At 42.3% G+C, this 16,341-nt stretch overlaps 1 protein-coding gene across 1 annotated transcript; it reads right to left on the reverse strand.

Annotated features, from left to right (window-relative positions):
- Nucleotides 1–2,020: 2,020 nt before the first annotated feature.
- On the reverse strand, nt 2,021–11,277 carry LOC115135323 (androgen-dependent TFPI-regulating protein). Its single transcript, XM_029669895.2, has 6 exons — nt 4,177–11,277; nt 3,685–3,810; nt 3,442–3,543; nt 3,230–3,345; nt 2,860–3,011; nt 2,021–2,750 (listed from the first exon to the last, which is right to left on the reverse strand). Exons 1-6 carry the CDS (start codon nt 4,327–4,329, stop codon nt 2,719–2,721), a joined length of 681 nt encoding a protein of 226 aa, XP_029525755.1. The 5' UTR covers nt 4,330–11,277; the 3' UTR covers nt 2,021–2,718.
- Nucleotides 11,278–16,341: the final 5,064 nt, after the last annotated feature.

Here is a 16,341-nt window from a genome sequence, read left to right on the forward strand (position 1 = left end):
GGCCTGATTGGTGGAGTGCTGCAGAGATGGTTGTCCTTCTGGAAGGTTCTTCCATCTCCACAGAAGAACTCTGGAGGTCTGTCAGAGTGACCATCGGATTCTTGGCCACCTCCCTGACCAAGTCCCAAGTCGCTTGTTATTTTCTCTGACATGCACTGTGGGACCTTATATAGACAGTTGTGTGCATTTCCAAATCATGTCCAATCAATTGAATTTACCACAGGTGGACTCCAATCGAGTTGTAGAAACATCTCAAGGAGGATCAATGGATTCTCATGGCAAAGAGTCTGAATACTTATGTAAATGTCTGTTTTTTTTTTTTTTCAATACATTCAAAAAAACAATAATTGTAATCTATTTTAGAATAAGACTGTAACGTAACAAAATGTGGAAAAAGGGAAGGGGTCTGAATACTTTCCAAATGCACTGTACTTCCATAAATGTTTTTGACTGGTACCAGGGGACCTTTAGACGAGTCTTGTGAGGCCTGTGGGTGTCCTAGAGCAAAACAAGTCTCACCTTTACACAGAGGGGTCATATTAGTGTATCGGTGTTCGGACGCTACCGACAGAAGTTGACGGATCAGCTGTATCGACTTCAGAAGCTTGTGGGGATCGTAGAGCAAAACAGAGAACACCATCATGTTCATGAGAGTCTCATCTTTCTATAGAGGGGTCCGTTTGTAGGCCAAACCGTTCTCATGGTCTGACAAACACCGCTCCAGCTCTGTCACCTTTCACCGTAGATGAAAGACTTTCACCGAAAGTGTTACATAAGCAGATGCGGTGGTTTGAAAAAAAACAGATATATCTAGCTTAAACTGACAGATTTGTATGGGGATTGTTTTATTATGCTAATTCTAATTAGATTTCCGCGGGGGTGTGGACATCGACCTTAGTTTGACCAGCGCCACTTGTCGCATTCTAATTGTCTACAGACATGTCGTTAGACCAAGTTTAAACTGGCCTTTAGTCTACACCTGTTGTCTACGACGCAAGTGACAAATAAAATTCCATTTGATTTGATTTAGACACATTTTCATAATGCATTGCAGTCAATGGCAAGTGATATCGCAGCATAATGTGTCAACTACAAGCACAGAAAGAGTGAAAATAATGCCACGGAAAAATGGATGAACTTCCCCTTTAATGCCCAGCAAAAACTATGAATCCTCTAAGTCTGATTTTCCCTACTTGGGTTTTGGAACTTTTCAAAAATGGAATGCTTCCCTCAGGGTATACACATCAAATGTTTCCTAAGAATTTCATTATCGACCTTATCATATTCATTTTTACAGTGTTCTCCAAATGTTATGTAGGCCTTAATATTTTTATCTTGACATTTTTTCCTTTAGTCATTGGAGGCTCAATTGAAACATATGTAAATGGTGTATTGTGCATTGCCATTTACCTTTATACTTGGGGTTAACACTGACTAACAGTGCCCTGGTGTGCTTTTTTTAATGATCAGATTATATAAGACTTGAATGTATTGTTTTAGCTTGCTCAAATGTTTGGAAATGGCTCCCACTCTTGACAACGGAGATTCATATTTGGATAAATAATATACAGAGCCACGTATGGCCCACTGCATGAGAAGGAAACAACAGGAAAAGGTGAAGAGGTGATGCAGGCTATGTACAGTATATTCTGATAATACACTTTAGATACCAAACCTGGTTCATACTGTATTCCTTAATACTGGATCATAAAATGACTTTTATTTCTTCTGCAGTTATAAATGAGCAAGACTGTCACTTATTGGCCAAAGTCCTGTCAGTTAGATTGGTAGAGGCAGACCCAAACTATCTTCAACACCAAGGACTACAGGGACCTGCGTGGGGGCACATCCTGAAGGATCAGCACACTTAGGGAGTACCAGGAAATGTACAAATCGGTTACAAAGACATTTACATTTGGTACCCTGGAAAATATTGATTTCTACACAAGATCAAGCTATCCACCAATATCAAAGAACATTAACGGACAACGTGAGAATGAAGGAGGATGCACTCATTGGCCCACATTTGTCATTGCAGTGATTTGCTGCCCTTTTATTTTATTTGTTAATGATTGAATAATGAAATTATACCTCCAAAAGGAACATGACTTACATCATATTTATGTCATGCTTTTTTTGTGCCTTGTAATTACATGTTTGGTCATAAAAGCAAACATCCAATTTCCTATTGTGGTAAAAGTACACACAACCATGGTTTTGAGACTTTAATAGCTCATATACTGTTTCATGATTTCCACACGTTATGAAAACACAACGATATTCCAATCTCAAGAGAAAAAGTTATAACAATTGGTGAGATATTTTATCACCCCTTGTTTACTCTCATATTCTCATTTGGTCAAGTTGTAGTTAGAGAATTTTGGTAAGTAGAGAACGATTGTTTTGAGAATGTTGTGATAACTTCCTGGTAGAAAAGGACATAACCAATCAACCTGATGTAGGCCTACCTGGGATTTCAATTTTTTCAACTGTGAGTTATATTTTGTAATTGTGATGCTGATAACATTTATTGAAAAAAGAAAAACAACAGCATGTCTGTTAGAAACTATGTTGTCAGAGGACAGTACATGTGACATAAGACCCTGTGTGCAATTTATATTCATACACATACAGTATTTCTTGAGGCATGTTGGCGAAATCTGTTTGACAACAATGTATCAGGCCCCAATGGATTCAAAGAGGAAAATGAGCAGAGTTTCATTTATTTTTAGTCACCGTCTTGCCTTTTCCTAAAATAATAACAAAGAGAGAGAGAGAGAGAAAGGGAGAGGTTATTATAGCTTTAGCATGGTAATTCTGCTTCTGACGTCATGGTTCTAGCCTGCTGAGGTCACTCACCCCAGACACAGTTGTTTAGGGTCCGTCCTAGCAGATACATCATTGCCACCACTGTCATGTTTAAGAGGAATAACCCCAACACACCCGAGGTGCTAAGGAGCCCGAGGAGAGGATACACCCAAAGACCTACCGCCAAGTAGATAAATATCACCCTACAGAACAAGACAAATGGAGAATGGAGGTGCAGTGAAACAACATACAGTAAGTACAATGTCTGACTCTTTAATGTCAATACATGTGTAGTGGGTCAGCAGCTTAAATTTTGAATCAGAATTTGAACTCAATTTTCAAATTAATGTGGATTAGTGCTACAAACACATGGTCAGCAATACATACATTTGTATCTTATGAATAAACAACCTTTACATACCAGCCCAAGTAAGCCAAGCCCACAACTCCTAAGGCAGCTAAGCCGTTTTTAGTCTTTGGGTACACATGATGTTGAAGCAGGATCTCCCCAAGTAAGACAGGCATAACAACGGTGTGCTACAAATAATATTTTCATACATTATCATCATTATATTTACTTTCCAGCCCACTTCTACATTCACAATCATTTGTCTGTAATTTGTATGTACTGACCATAGCATGATTCATCCAGAGAGGAAAGAAGGCATCTAAAGATTCTGGGTAGACAAGCTGCCTGTCGTAGGCAAAGATCACCCAGAAAAGCAGCACCACAAACTAAGACATTTTAGAGACAAAAGGAAAGAAATAAAAAATTGCAGTAAATCCATTAAGATGAGATATACTATCTCCCTTTGATGTGGGAGATTTTATGTTGGTGGTATATCAAATCACAAAATTTCAATCACTCCTTCTCACCATGCCTACAGGGAATGCAAGGACAGAGAAGATGAGGTCTTTCCACTTGTTAAGACCCTTGACTGTGTTTTTCCCAGTCTGAAGATCATTCACCACAGCCATCCCAAAGAACACCATCTGCAATAACTTAAATATAGCATACATAGCATATTATTGTTATTCCCATTTTGTTACAATTTATCATTCATATACAGACAAAAACAGACAAAAAATCATACAACAAAAATCAGGTAGCCTCATGTGACCTTGGAGATTTTCCTGACTAGGTTGACATGGTTGAACCTCTATACCGGATACATTCAACTCTGTGTTAAGTTTTATTGTTCTGATCAAACCACAACCCATGCAGTATAACCAATTTCGTCCAACTATCCCAAATCAATTCAATTCACAATAACATTTTGCCATTACTTTTGTAATTTGAGTTTGTAGTACCTTTTAATCCATTACAATCCAACCCCCAATTGTAATTAAAATTCAAAATAATCTCACCAGGTTGAGGAAAGTAAGGTACTTCCAGGGTCCACCATACTCAAAGATCCCAGGTGGTAACTTCTCTCCATCCTTAGCAGCCAGGGACTTAATGATAAAGGCATACCAGCTGAAAGCTGTGATATGGTAAACTATTCTCACTTTTGCAATCATGATACACTAAGATAGTATCAATCTATCTCTATAATATAAATACTAGCAAACACTAACAGAAATAATAGCAAACACTGAGTCTGGCATTGACACAAACTGTACTACCAAACAGGCACCACTTTCCTATCTTGTGTAGTGCACAATGTTACAAGAAAGAAGGGGTTTTGGCGGAGAAAAGCTCTTTATTACACGATTATGTTTCAGCATCGGCTTATTAATACATTTGGAAATAGAAGGGTTACAAAAGCACATTCCTAAACAAGGGGTCCACTGTTGTTGGTAATGTTTGGGGTTTTCTTATTCCATAATCAGTCCAATCTGGCACGTGATTGGTTTAGTGACGTCAAATAATTTTTTTCAAAGGATGACTAATGACCATAACAAATATAATGAGTAATGGAAACATAATATGTTATTATTATTATGTCTCTGGTGTTTGCTAAGATACATAATGGGTTTAGGACACTTTATTAGTATGTCTCATATAATAGCCTACATTACATATACACAGCACGTCTAATTAGTACAGAAATAAAATATTCGCTCAGTGCTGTAGCTAATCAATTTGTTTCACTCTAGGAGCTTTGGATAGGACACTAATTATAAGTTCACGCAAAGTTATTTCTGTTGCTTAACTAAATGGTTGACCCAAAATTACTTTCTTCACTCATGGACAAGCTATATCAGGACATTCTGTTCATAGCAAGTCTTATGAGACAGGCTGGCGATCAACAGTAGGCCTGTCAAAATGTTTGTCACAGTTATCAACAGTATGCCTGTTACAATTCACAGTTCATACATCCCTAAGAAACTCCAGAGGGAAACATTTCATCCTCTCCTTGTAGATCCTGTCAAACCTTCCACTCTGAGTGATGGCAAACAGAGTTTTCCCGTCTCCAACTGTCCCCGTTAAGCCGCAAGAGTAAGCTCATTGAAATGTAAAACACTATAATCAGCTTGCAGAAACTGTTTTGAATTGGGACATTTTGAAATAGGAGAGCTCATAGTCTAATTGTTCTAATCAATAAGTGAGATAAGAAATAGCCCAAAACTTTAAACACAGTGTTACTTTTTTAGCAGCGTCAATCCCTCGCTGAGGTCAAACAGGTCTGGAGCCACAGTATCCAAATTGGCATTTTGGTTTTGTTGCATGTTACTGAAAAGCACTCTTTTCAACAATCTGCTGTTTAGCATCAAGACTTTTATTCAGAAAGGTTGAAATCATGACGATCATGCCTTTTTAGGTCCTGTTCCACAAGAAAGAGTACACCAACAAAATATTTTGTATCAACATACAAACACATTCTCTCCGGTATTAAACTTTATTGTCGTCCTAAGAAAATCAAACGTGTTGAAAAAGTATTTAATTTATCTAGTGTCTACCATAAGTATTCACCACCTTGGATTTCTTCACGTTTTATTGTGTTACAAAGTGGGATTAAAATTGAGTTAATTGTCTTTTTTTTTGTCAACGATCTACACAAAATACTTTGTCAAAGATTTCCATTGAGATTAATGTAAAATATAACACTAATATATCTTGATTTGATAAGTACTCACCCTACAGCTGTGTCTTGGGTAAGTCTCTAAGAGCTTTGCACACCTGGATTGTGCAATATTTGCCCATTTTTATTATTTTCCAAAAATCTTCACATTTCAAGTCTTGCTATAGATTTTCAAGCAGATACAGGTCAAACTGTAACTTGGCCACTCAGGAACATTCATTGTCTTCTTGGTAAGCAACTCCAGTGTAGATTTGGCCTTGTGTTGTAGGTTATTGTCCTGCTGAAAACTGAATTCCTCTCCCAGTGCCTGGTGTAAAGAAGACTGAAGCTGGTTTTCCTCTAAGATTTTGCCTGTGCTTAGCTCCATCTCGTTTATTTTCATCCTGGAAAAACTCCACTGTTTTTGTATATGTCAAGCATACCCATACTATGATGCAGCCACAACCATGCTTGAAAATAAGGAAGCAGTTACTCAGTGATGGATGTGTTGTTGTGTTGGACTTGCTCCAAACATAAGGCTTTGCATTTAAGCCAAAAAGTGTATTCCATTGTCGTGTTTTTTTTGTAGTGTTACTTTATGCATATTTTGTATATTTATATTCTTCTTTTCACTTTGTGATTTAGGTCATTATTGTGGAGTCACTACAATGTTGTTGATCCATCCTCAGTTTTCTCCCATCACAGCCATTGAACTCTGATTATGTTTTAAAATCCACAATGGCCTCATGGTGACACCCCTGAGCAGTTTCCTTCTTGTCCTGCAGCTCAGTTCAGAAGAACAACTGTGTCTTTGATGTGTCTAGGTGGTTTAATACATCATCCACAGCATAATTATTAACTTCACCTTGCTAAAAGAGATATTCAACGTCTGATTTGTTATTGTTTCCGATCTACCATCATTGGCTTTCAAAAAGCTCCCTAGACTTTGTAGTTGAATCTGCGCTTGATATTCAATACTTGACTGAGGGAAATGTTAGGAATCAAAAACCTGGTCAAGGTGTGGAGAAATAATAGATGCAAAATTTAAGGTGGACAACTTCTATATTTAAGAGATAGACAGACAGACATATGCATATGGGAAGACAGACATGTTCCTCTTAGAGGTTCACAGCATATTTCTCAAATCCAAAGGCTGGCTGACCTACATACTCTTGCCATATCTGTTCACTGTTTCACCCTTCCAAGCCATTACATCAAGGCTGAGACCTTGGGTTTGAAAAGGCTATACATTTGAAACATCTTAAAACCTCTTAAGGACACCCATGGACAATGTTATGGCTCAGGGGCCCAGATTCCACGAAGACCTGTTTTATGGTGACATCTGGCCTCCAAGAGGATACCTAAAGGCCCAATTCCAATAGGGAATAATCATTGTGTAAAATAATTGACAGAATACACATCTTAACACTTGTAAAATACATTATACAAACAATAAGAACATACAGTGCCTTTCAGAAAGTATTCAGACCCCTTGACTTTTTACACATTTTGTTACGTTACAGCCTTACTCTAAAATGGATTAAATAAAAACATTTTCCTCAGCAATCTACACACAATACCCCATGATGACAAAGCAAAAAAAGTTTTTTAGAAATGTTTGCAAATGTATAAACCCTTTAAAACAGAAATACCTTTACATTAGTATTCAGACCCTTTGATATGAGACCCGAAATTGAGCTCAGGTGCATCCTGTTTCCATTGATCATCATTGAGATGTTTCTACAACTTGATTGGAGTCAACCTGTGGTAAATTGAATGATTTGGAAAGGCACACACCTGTCTATACAGGGTCCCACACTTGACATTGCATGTCAGAGCAAAAACTCCCTAGTCCTTGATGATGACAAGCATACCCATAACGTGATGCAGCCACCACCATGCTTGAAAATATGAAGAATGGTACTCAGTGATGTCTTATGTTGGATATTCTGGACACAAAGTTAATTTATTTGCCATATTTTGGCAGTTTTACTTTAGTGCCTTATTGGAATTAGGATTCATGTTGTGGAGTATTTTTTATTCTGTACAAGGTTCCTTCTTTTCACTCTGTCATTTAGGTTATTATTGTGGAGTAACTACAATGTTTTCGATCCATCCTCAGTTTTCTCATATCACAGCTATTAAAATCTGTAACTGTTTAAAAGTCACCATTGGCCTCAGGATGAAATCCCTGAGCAGTTTCCTTCCATGTGGAAATGGCTACCTAAATATGATCCCCAATCAGAGTCAACGATAAACAGCTGCCTCTGATTGGGGGCCATATCAGGACGACTGACATATCCAATCAGCTGCCTCTAATTGGGGACCAGGACGACTGACATATCTTCACCATGTTTCATCGAAATGTACAGCTGTGTGTCGTCCGCATAGCAGTGAAAGTTAACATTATGATTCTGAATGACATTACCAAGAGGTAAAATATATAGTGAAAACAATAGTGGTCCTAAAACAAAACCTTGAGGAAGACTGAAATGTACAGTTGATTTGCCAGAGGACAAACCATCCACAGAGACAAACTGATATATTTCTGACATATAAGATCTAAACTAGGCCAGAACTTGTCCGTGTTGACCAATTTGGGTTTCCAATCTCTCCAAAAGAATGTGGTGATCAATGGTAGCTCTTTCAATAGTTTAGTAGGACTAGGGTCCAGTATGCAGCTTGAAGGTTTAGAGGCCATGACTATTTTCATCAATGTGTCAAGAGATATAGTATAAAAAAACTTGAGTGTCTCCCTTGATCCTAGGTCCTGGCAGTGTTGTGTAGACTCACGACAACTGAGCTTTGGAGAAATACGCAGATTTAAAGAGGAGTCCGTAATTTGCTTTCTACTGATCATGATCTTTTTCTTAAGCTTGCTTCAGGGCTCAGGTATTTTCTGTATACCAGGGAGGTAGTTTCTTATGACAAATGTTTCTTGTTTTTAGGGGTGCGACTGCATCTAGGGTATTACGCAAGATTAAATTAAGTTCCTCAGTTAGGTGGTTAACCGATTGTTGTACTCTGACTTGGATTCTTGGATTCTTCGGCAGGTACATATGCAGGATGCTACCCTCCGCAGCATGGCTTTCGCTCCAGATCAAAACTTCAAACCTACAACCAAATTTTGACCAAAATTAGCCGGAGAGATTACTGCTTCGAGCTCCTTAAACTCGACTCCAAAAAAACATCTGGGTCAGATGGTTTAGACCCTTTCTTCTGTAATGTTGCTGCCCCTATCGTCGCCAAGCCTATGTCCAACTTTTTAACCTGTCTCTCCTTTCTGGGGAGGTTCCCATTGCTTGGAAGGCAGCCACAGTTCGTCCTTTATTTAAAGGGGGAGATCAAGCTGATCCTAACTGTTATACGCCTATTTCTATTTTGCCCTGTTTATCAAAAGTGTTGGAAAATCTTGTCAATAATCAACTGACTGGCTTTCTTTTTCTTTTTTTTGTGTGAATTTGACCCCTTTTTTCTCCCCAATTTCGTGGTATCCAATTGTTGTAGTAGCTACTAACATCGCTACAACTCCCGTATGAGCTCGGGAGAGACGAAGGTTTAAAGTCATGCGTCCTCCGATACACAACCCAACCAGCCGTACTGCTTCTTAACACAGCGCGCATCCAACCCGGAAGCCAGCCGCACCAATGTGTCAGAGGGTACACCGTGCACCTGGCAACCTTGGTTAGTGCTCACTGCACCCAGCCCACCACAGGAGTCGCTGGTGCGCGATGAGACAAGGACATCCCTACCGACCAAGCCCTCCCTAACCCGGACGACGCTAGGCCAATTGTGCGTCGCCCCACGGACCTCCCGGTCGCAGCCAGTTACAACAGAGCCTGGGCGCGAACCCAGGGACTCTGATGGCACAGCTGGCGCTGCAGTACAGCGCCCTTAACCACTGCGCCACCCGGGAGGCCCTGACTGGCTTTCTTGATGTCCATAGTATTCTCTCGGATATGCAATCTGGTTTCCGCTCAGGCTATGGATGTGTCACTGCAACCTTAAAGGTCCTCAATGATGTCACCATTGCCCTTGATTCTAAGCAATATTGTGCTGCTATTTTTATTGACTTGGCCAAAGCTTTTGATATGGTAGACCATTCCAATCTTGTGGGCCGGCTAAGGAATATTGGTGTCTCTGAGGCGTCTTTGGCCTGGTTTGCTAACTACTTCTCTCAAAGAGTGTAGTGTATAAAAATCTGCTGTCTGAAAATCTGCTGTCTCAGCCACTGCCTGTCAACAAGGGAGTACCCCAAGGCTCGATCCTAGGCCCCATGCTCTTCTCAATTTACATCAACAACATAGCTCAGGCAGTAGGAAGCTCTCTCATCCATTTATATGCAGATGTTACAGTCTTATACTCAGCTGGCCCCTCCCTGGATTTTGTGTTAAATGCTCTACAACAAAGCTTTCTTAGTGTCCAACAAGCTTTCTCTAACTATAACCTTGTTCTGAACACCTCCAAAACAAAGGTCATGTGGTTTGGTAAGAAGAATGCCCCTCTTCCCACAAGTGTTATTGCTACCCCTGAGGGTTTAGAGCTTGAGGTAGTCACCTCATATAAGTACTTGGGAGTATGGCTAGACGGTGCACTGTCCTTCTCTCAGCACATATCAAAGCTGCAGGCTAAAGTTAAATGTAGACTTGGTTTCCTCTATCGTAATCGCTCATCTTTCACCCCAGCTGCCAAACTAACCCTGATTCAAATGACCATCCTACCCATGCTAGATTACGGAGACATAATTTATAGATAGGCAGGTAAGGGTACTCTCGATCAGCTAGATGTGCTTTACCATTCGACCATCAGATTTGCCACCAATGATCCTTATAGGACACATCACTGCACTATATACTCCTCTGTAAACTGGTCATCTCCCTATACCTGTCGCAAGACCCACCTCTTAGGCCTCACTCCCCCCTATCTGAGATATCTACTGCAGCCCTCATCCTCCACATACATCCTCCTCATCCTCCACGTTCTGACAGTCACATTCTGTTAACGGTCTCGGAAGTACACAAATCCCTGGGTCGCTCCTCTTTTCAGTTCGCTGCAGCTAGCGACTGGAACGAGCTGCATCAAACACTCAAACTGGACAGTTTTATCTCAATCTCTTCATTCAAAGACTCAATCATGGACACTCTTACTGACAGTTGTGGCTGCTTTGCATGATGTATTGTTGTCTCTACCTTCTTGCCCTTTGTGCTGTTGTCTGTGCCCAATAACGTTGTGTTGCTACCATGTTGTTGTTATGTTGTGTTGCTACCATGCTGTGTTGTCATATGTTGCTACCTTGCTATGTTGTTGTATTAGGTCTCTATTCATGTAGTGTTGTGTTACATTTACATTTACATTTAAGTCATTTAGCAGACGCTCTTATCCAGAGCGACTTACAAATTGGTGCATTCACCTTATGACCTCCAGTGGAACAGTAGTGCATCTAAATCTTTTCAGGGGAGGGGGTGAGAGGGATTACTTTATCCTATCCTAGGTATTCCTTAAAGAGGTGGGGTTTCAGGTGTCTCCGGAAGGTGGTGATTGACTCCGCTGTCCTGGCGTCGTGAGGAGTTTGTTCCACCATTGGGGGCCAGAGCAGCGAACAGTTTTGACTGGGCTGAGCGGGAACTGTACTTCCTCAGTGGTAGGGAGGCGAGCAGGCCAGAGGTGGATGAACGCAGTGCCCTTGTTTGGGTGTAGGGCCTGATCAGAGCCTGGAGGTACTGAGGTGCCGTTCCCCTCACAGCTTAGGCAAGCACCATGGTCTTGTAGCGGATGCGAGCTTCAACTGGAAGCCAGTGGAGGGAGCGGAGGAGCGGGGTGACGTGAGAGAACTTGGGAAGGTTGAACACCAGACGGGCTGCGGCGTTCTGGATGAGTTGTAGGGGTTTAATGGCACAGGCAGGGAGCCCAGCCAACAGCGAGTTGCAGTAATCCAGACGGGAGATGACAAGTGCCTGGATTAGGACCTGCGCCGCTTCCTGTGTGAGGCAGGGTCGTACTCTGCGGATGTTGTAGAGCATGAACCTACAGGAACGGGCCACCGCCTTGATGTTAGTTGAGAACGACAGGGTGTTGTCCAGGATCACGCCAAGGTTCTTAGCGCTCTGGGAGGAGGACACAATGGAGTTGTCAACCGTGATGGCGAGATCATGGAACGGGCAGTCCTTCCCCGGGAGGAAGAGCAGCTCCGTCTTGCCGAGGTTCAGCTTGAGGTGGTGATCCGTCATCCACACGGATATGTCTGCCAGACATGCAGAGATGCGATTCGCCACCTGGTCATCAGAAGGGGGAAAGGAGAAGATTAATTGTGTGTCGTCTGCATAGCAATGATAGGAGAGACCATGTGAGGTTATGACAGAGCCAAGTGACTTGGTGTATAGCGAGAATAGGAGAGGGCCTAGAACAGAGCCCTGGGGACACCAGTGGTGAGAGCACGTGGTGTGGAGACGGATTCTCGCCACGCCACCTGGTAGGAGCGACCTGTCAGGTAGGACGCAACAAGCGTGGGCCGCGCCGGAGATGCCCAACTCGGAGAGGGTGGAGAGGAGGATCTGATGGTTCACAGTATCGAAGGCAGCCGATAGGTCTAGAAGGATGAGAGCAGAGGAGAGAGAGTTAGCTTTAGCAGTGCGGAGCGCCTCCGTGATACAGAGAAGAGCAGTCTCAGTTGAATGACTAGTCTTGAAACCTGACTGATTTGGATCAAGAAGGTCATTCTGAGAGAGATAGCGGGAGAGCTGGCCAAGGACGGCACGTTCAAGAGTTTTGGAGAGAAAAGAAAGAAGGGATACTGGTCTGTAGTTGTTGACATCGGAGGGATCGAGTGTAGGTTTTTTCAGAAGGGGTGCAACTCTCGCTCTCTTGAAGACGGAAGGGACGTAGCCAGCGGTCAGGGATGAGTTGATGAGCGAGGTGAGGTAAGGGAGGAGGTCTCCGGAAATGGTCTGGAGAAGAGAGGAGGGGATAGGGTCAAGCGGGCAGGTTGTAGGGCGGCCGGCCGTCACAAGACGCGAGATTTCATCTGGAGAGAGAGGGGAGAAAGAGGTCAGAGCACAGGGTAGGGCAGTGTGAGCAGAACCAGCGGTGTCGTTTGACTTAGCAAACGAGGATCGGATGTCGTCGACCTTCTTTTCAAAATGGTTGACGAAGTCATCTGCAGAGAGGGAGGAGGGGGGAGGGGGAGGAGGATTCAGGAGGGAGGAGAAGGTTGCAAAGAGCTTCCTAGGGTTAGAGGCAGATGCTTGGAATTTAGAGTGGTAGAAAGTGGCTTTAGCAGCAGAGAGAGAAGAGGAAAATGTAGAGAGGAGGGAGTGAAAGGATGTCAGGTCCGCAGGGAGGCTAGTTTTCCTCCATTTCCGCTCGGCTGCCCGGAGCCCTGTTCTGTGAGCTCGCAATGAGTCGTCGAGCCACGGAGCGGGAGGGGAGGACCGAGCCGGCCTGGAGGATAGGGGACATAGAGAGTCAAAGGATGCAGAAAGGGAGGAGAGGAGGGTTGAGGAGGCAGAATCAGGAGATAGGTTGGAGAAGGTTTGAGCAGAGGGAAGAGATGATAGGATGGAAGAGGAGAGAGTAGCGGGGAGAGAGAGCGAAGGTTGGGACGGCGCGAAACCATCCGAGTAGGGGCAGTGTGGGAAGTGTTGGATGAGAGCGAGAGGGAAAAGGAAACAAGGTAGTGGTCGGAGACTTGGAGGGGAGTTGCAATGAGGTTAGTGGAAGAACAGCATCTAGTAAAGATGAGGTCGAGCGTATTTCCTGCCTTGTGAGTAGGGGGGAAGGTGAGAGGGTGAGGTCAAAAGAGGAGAGGAGTGGAAAGAAGGAGGCAGAGAAGAATGAGTCAAAGGTAGGCGTGGGGAGGTTAAAGTCGCCCAGAACTGTGAGAGGTGAGCCGTCCTCAGGAAAGGATTTATCAAGGCATCAAGCTCATTGATGAACTCTCCGAGGAACCTGGAGGGCGATAAATGATAAGGATGTTAAGCTTGAAAGGGCTGGTAACTGTGACAGCATGGAATTCAAAGGAGGCGATAGACAGATGGGTAAGGGGAGAAAGAGAGAATGACCACTTGGGAGAGATGAGGATCCCGGTGCCACCACCCCGCTGACCAGAAGCTCTCGGGTGTGCGAGAACACGTGGGCAGACGAAAGAGAGCAGTAGGAGTAGCAGTGTTGTCTGTGGTGATCCATGTTTCCGTCAGTGCCAAGAAGTCGAGGGACTGGAGGGAGACATAGGCGGAGATGAACTCTGCCTTGTTGGCCGCAGATCGGCAGTTCCAGAGGCTACCGGAGACCTGGAACTCCACGTGGGTCGTGCGCGCTGGGACCACCAGATTAGGGTGCCGCGGCCACGCGGTGTGGAGCGTTTGTATGGTCTGTGCAGAGAGGAGAGAACAGGGATAGACAGACACATAGTTGACAGGCTACACAAGAGGCTACGCTAATGCAAAGGAGATTGGAATGACAAGTGGACTACACGTCACGAGTGTTCAGAGAGTTAAGCTTACGTAGCAAGAATCTTATTGACTAAAATGATTAAAATGATACAGTACTGCTGAAGTAGGCTAGCTGGCAGAGGCTGCGTTGTTGACTAAGTAGGCTAGTTGGCATTGGCTGCGTTGTTGACACTACACTAATCAAGTCGTTCCGTTGAGTGTAATAGTTTCTACTGTGCTGCTATTCGGGGCTAGCTGGCTAGCTAGCAGTGTTGATTACGTTACGTTGCGTTAAAAGAACGACAATAGCTGGCTAACTAACCTAGGAAATCGCTCTAGACTACACAATTATCTTTGATACAAAGACGGCTATGTAGCTAGCTATGTAGCTAGCTACGATCAAACAAATCAAGCCGTTGTACTGTAATGAAATGAAATGAAAAATGTGATACTACCTGTGGAGCGAAGCGAAATGCGACCGGATTGTTGAGTGCAGAAGTTCTGTTCGGTAGACGTTGGCTAGCTGTTGGCTAGCTAGCAGAGTCTCCTGCGGACCGAGTGCAGATGCGACCGCTCGCTCCAACCCGGAAGTTGGACTGTTGTCTCTCTTGTTGTGATGTGTGTTTTGTCCTATATTTATATTGTATTTATTTATTTGTTTTAATCCCAGGCCGACATTGTAAATAAGAATTTGTACTTAACTGACTTGCCTAGTTAAACAAATGTTAAATAAAAAAATAAAAAATTATACACACACACCTAGTTAAATAAAGGTTAATAAAAAATGTAAAAAGTATACACACACATATATATACACACACATATATATATATATATATATATATATATAAACACACACACATTGTTAGATATTACTGCACCGTTAGAGCTAGGAACAAGAGATTTTCGCATTTTGTATGTGACCAATAACATGTGATTTGATTTAGTAAAAAAATTATATTTAGCAGCTCCCATTTAGTCAACGCATTTAACCGCTTCGCCAGTCCAAATATCCACACTCCTTTCATGTCACATTAACATATTTTCGCTTTTTGAAAACTGAGCTTCCTACTTTACTCATAACATTACTGCCCTTTACATTAGTTGTAAAATATCCTCAAACTTTGTTGTGCAAGTTAGAATTTCCTCGATTCGCTGGTAGGGAAGGGTGGGGGGAATTGTTTGAAAGTTGCACGCTCACTATTGGTATTGGAAGTTGTAACATCTTTGGTCCTTTTATCTATTATAGACCTGTTTGTGATAATTTGTAATGTTGCTATTTCTTCACCATTCAGAATGTCTAAAGAATCCATATGTTGTTCTGAAATATGAACACAGAAATATTATTATGGGGGGCGATTTGACACAATTACAATCATGGTCTTGGAATTGGACATGCATTTTTCTGGTCTTGGTCTTGAACACAACATCTTTAGGTGGTCTTGAACACAACACTGCCAGCACCCAAAATGAGTACCGGCATTTTAGTCTAAATCAAGCACTGGGTATTATTAAACCAAAATTGTTATCAAACATTGTTGCAACATTTGTGCTAACCTTTGTGCTAGAAAATGTAGCTGCTGGGTGTGTTCAAATAACATTGCTGAACTTTTACACACTAATACAAACTTCTTGTGATGTTCTTGGCGACACAGATAACGATCTTCTCAGTGACAAGGGTGTCGAACAAAGGGGCTTGCACAATATTCCAGTCTTTTTTATGAAACATTAAAAAAAATCTAAAATCCCCCCCCCACTTTACGTAGCTTAGTACATTTCTACAGTAAACATAATAGACAGGGTAACCCAGGGACTACACAACAGCTGACTGTATCAACTGTGTATCAGCAGATCAGTCACAAGTGACTGATAGGTACTGCTTAGAAACTAGCTTGCAGAGCACAGAGCTTGACACCAGTGACATCCAACACAGTTGAGCAAATTAATTCAAATAATAATTCATGCAAATACTGGTAAAAACAGAGCCGTCGGAGCATTAAAAATAGTTCAACCAGTAAGGAATCGCATATAATATTAAAGTTCAAAATATAGTTTACATACTGTAGGCAGTGGATTGAGCAGGTTAGAAATGATATTTTCAT

The sequence above is a fragment of the Oncorhynchus nerka genome, linkage group LG10, assembly GCF_034236695.1.
Source record: "Oncorhynchus nerka isolate Pitt River linkage group LG10, Oner_Uvic_2.0, whole genome shotgun sequence".
In the NCBI taxonomy this organism is placed as follows: domain Eukaryota; kingdom Metazoa; phylum Chordata; class Actinopteri; order Salmoniformes; family Salmonidae; genus Oncorhynchus; species Oncorhynchus nerka.

Excerpts from the sequence above, each read along its gene's own strand:
- LOC115135323 (XM_029669895.2), bottom strand. The coding sequence starts at position 4,329 with ATGATTGCAAAAGTGAGAATAGTTTACCATATCACAGCTTTCAGCTGG. Across the intron at positions 3,346-3,441 it reads TCTGGATGAATCATGCTATG|CACACCGTTGTTATGCCTGT; the intron begins GTCAGTACATAC and ends TATTATTTGTAG. Across the intron at positions 2,751-2,859 it reads CCTAAACAACTGTGTCTGGG|GAAAAGGCAAGACGGTGACT; the intron begins GTGAGTGACCTC and ends TTATTATTTTAG.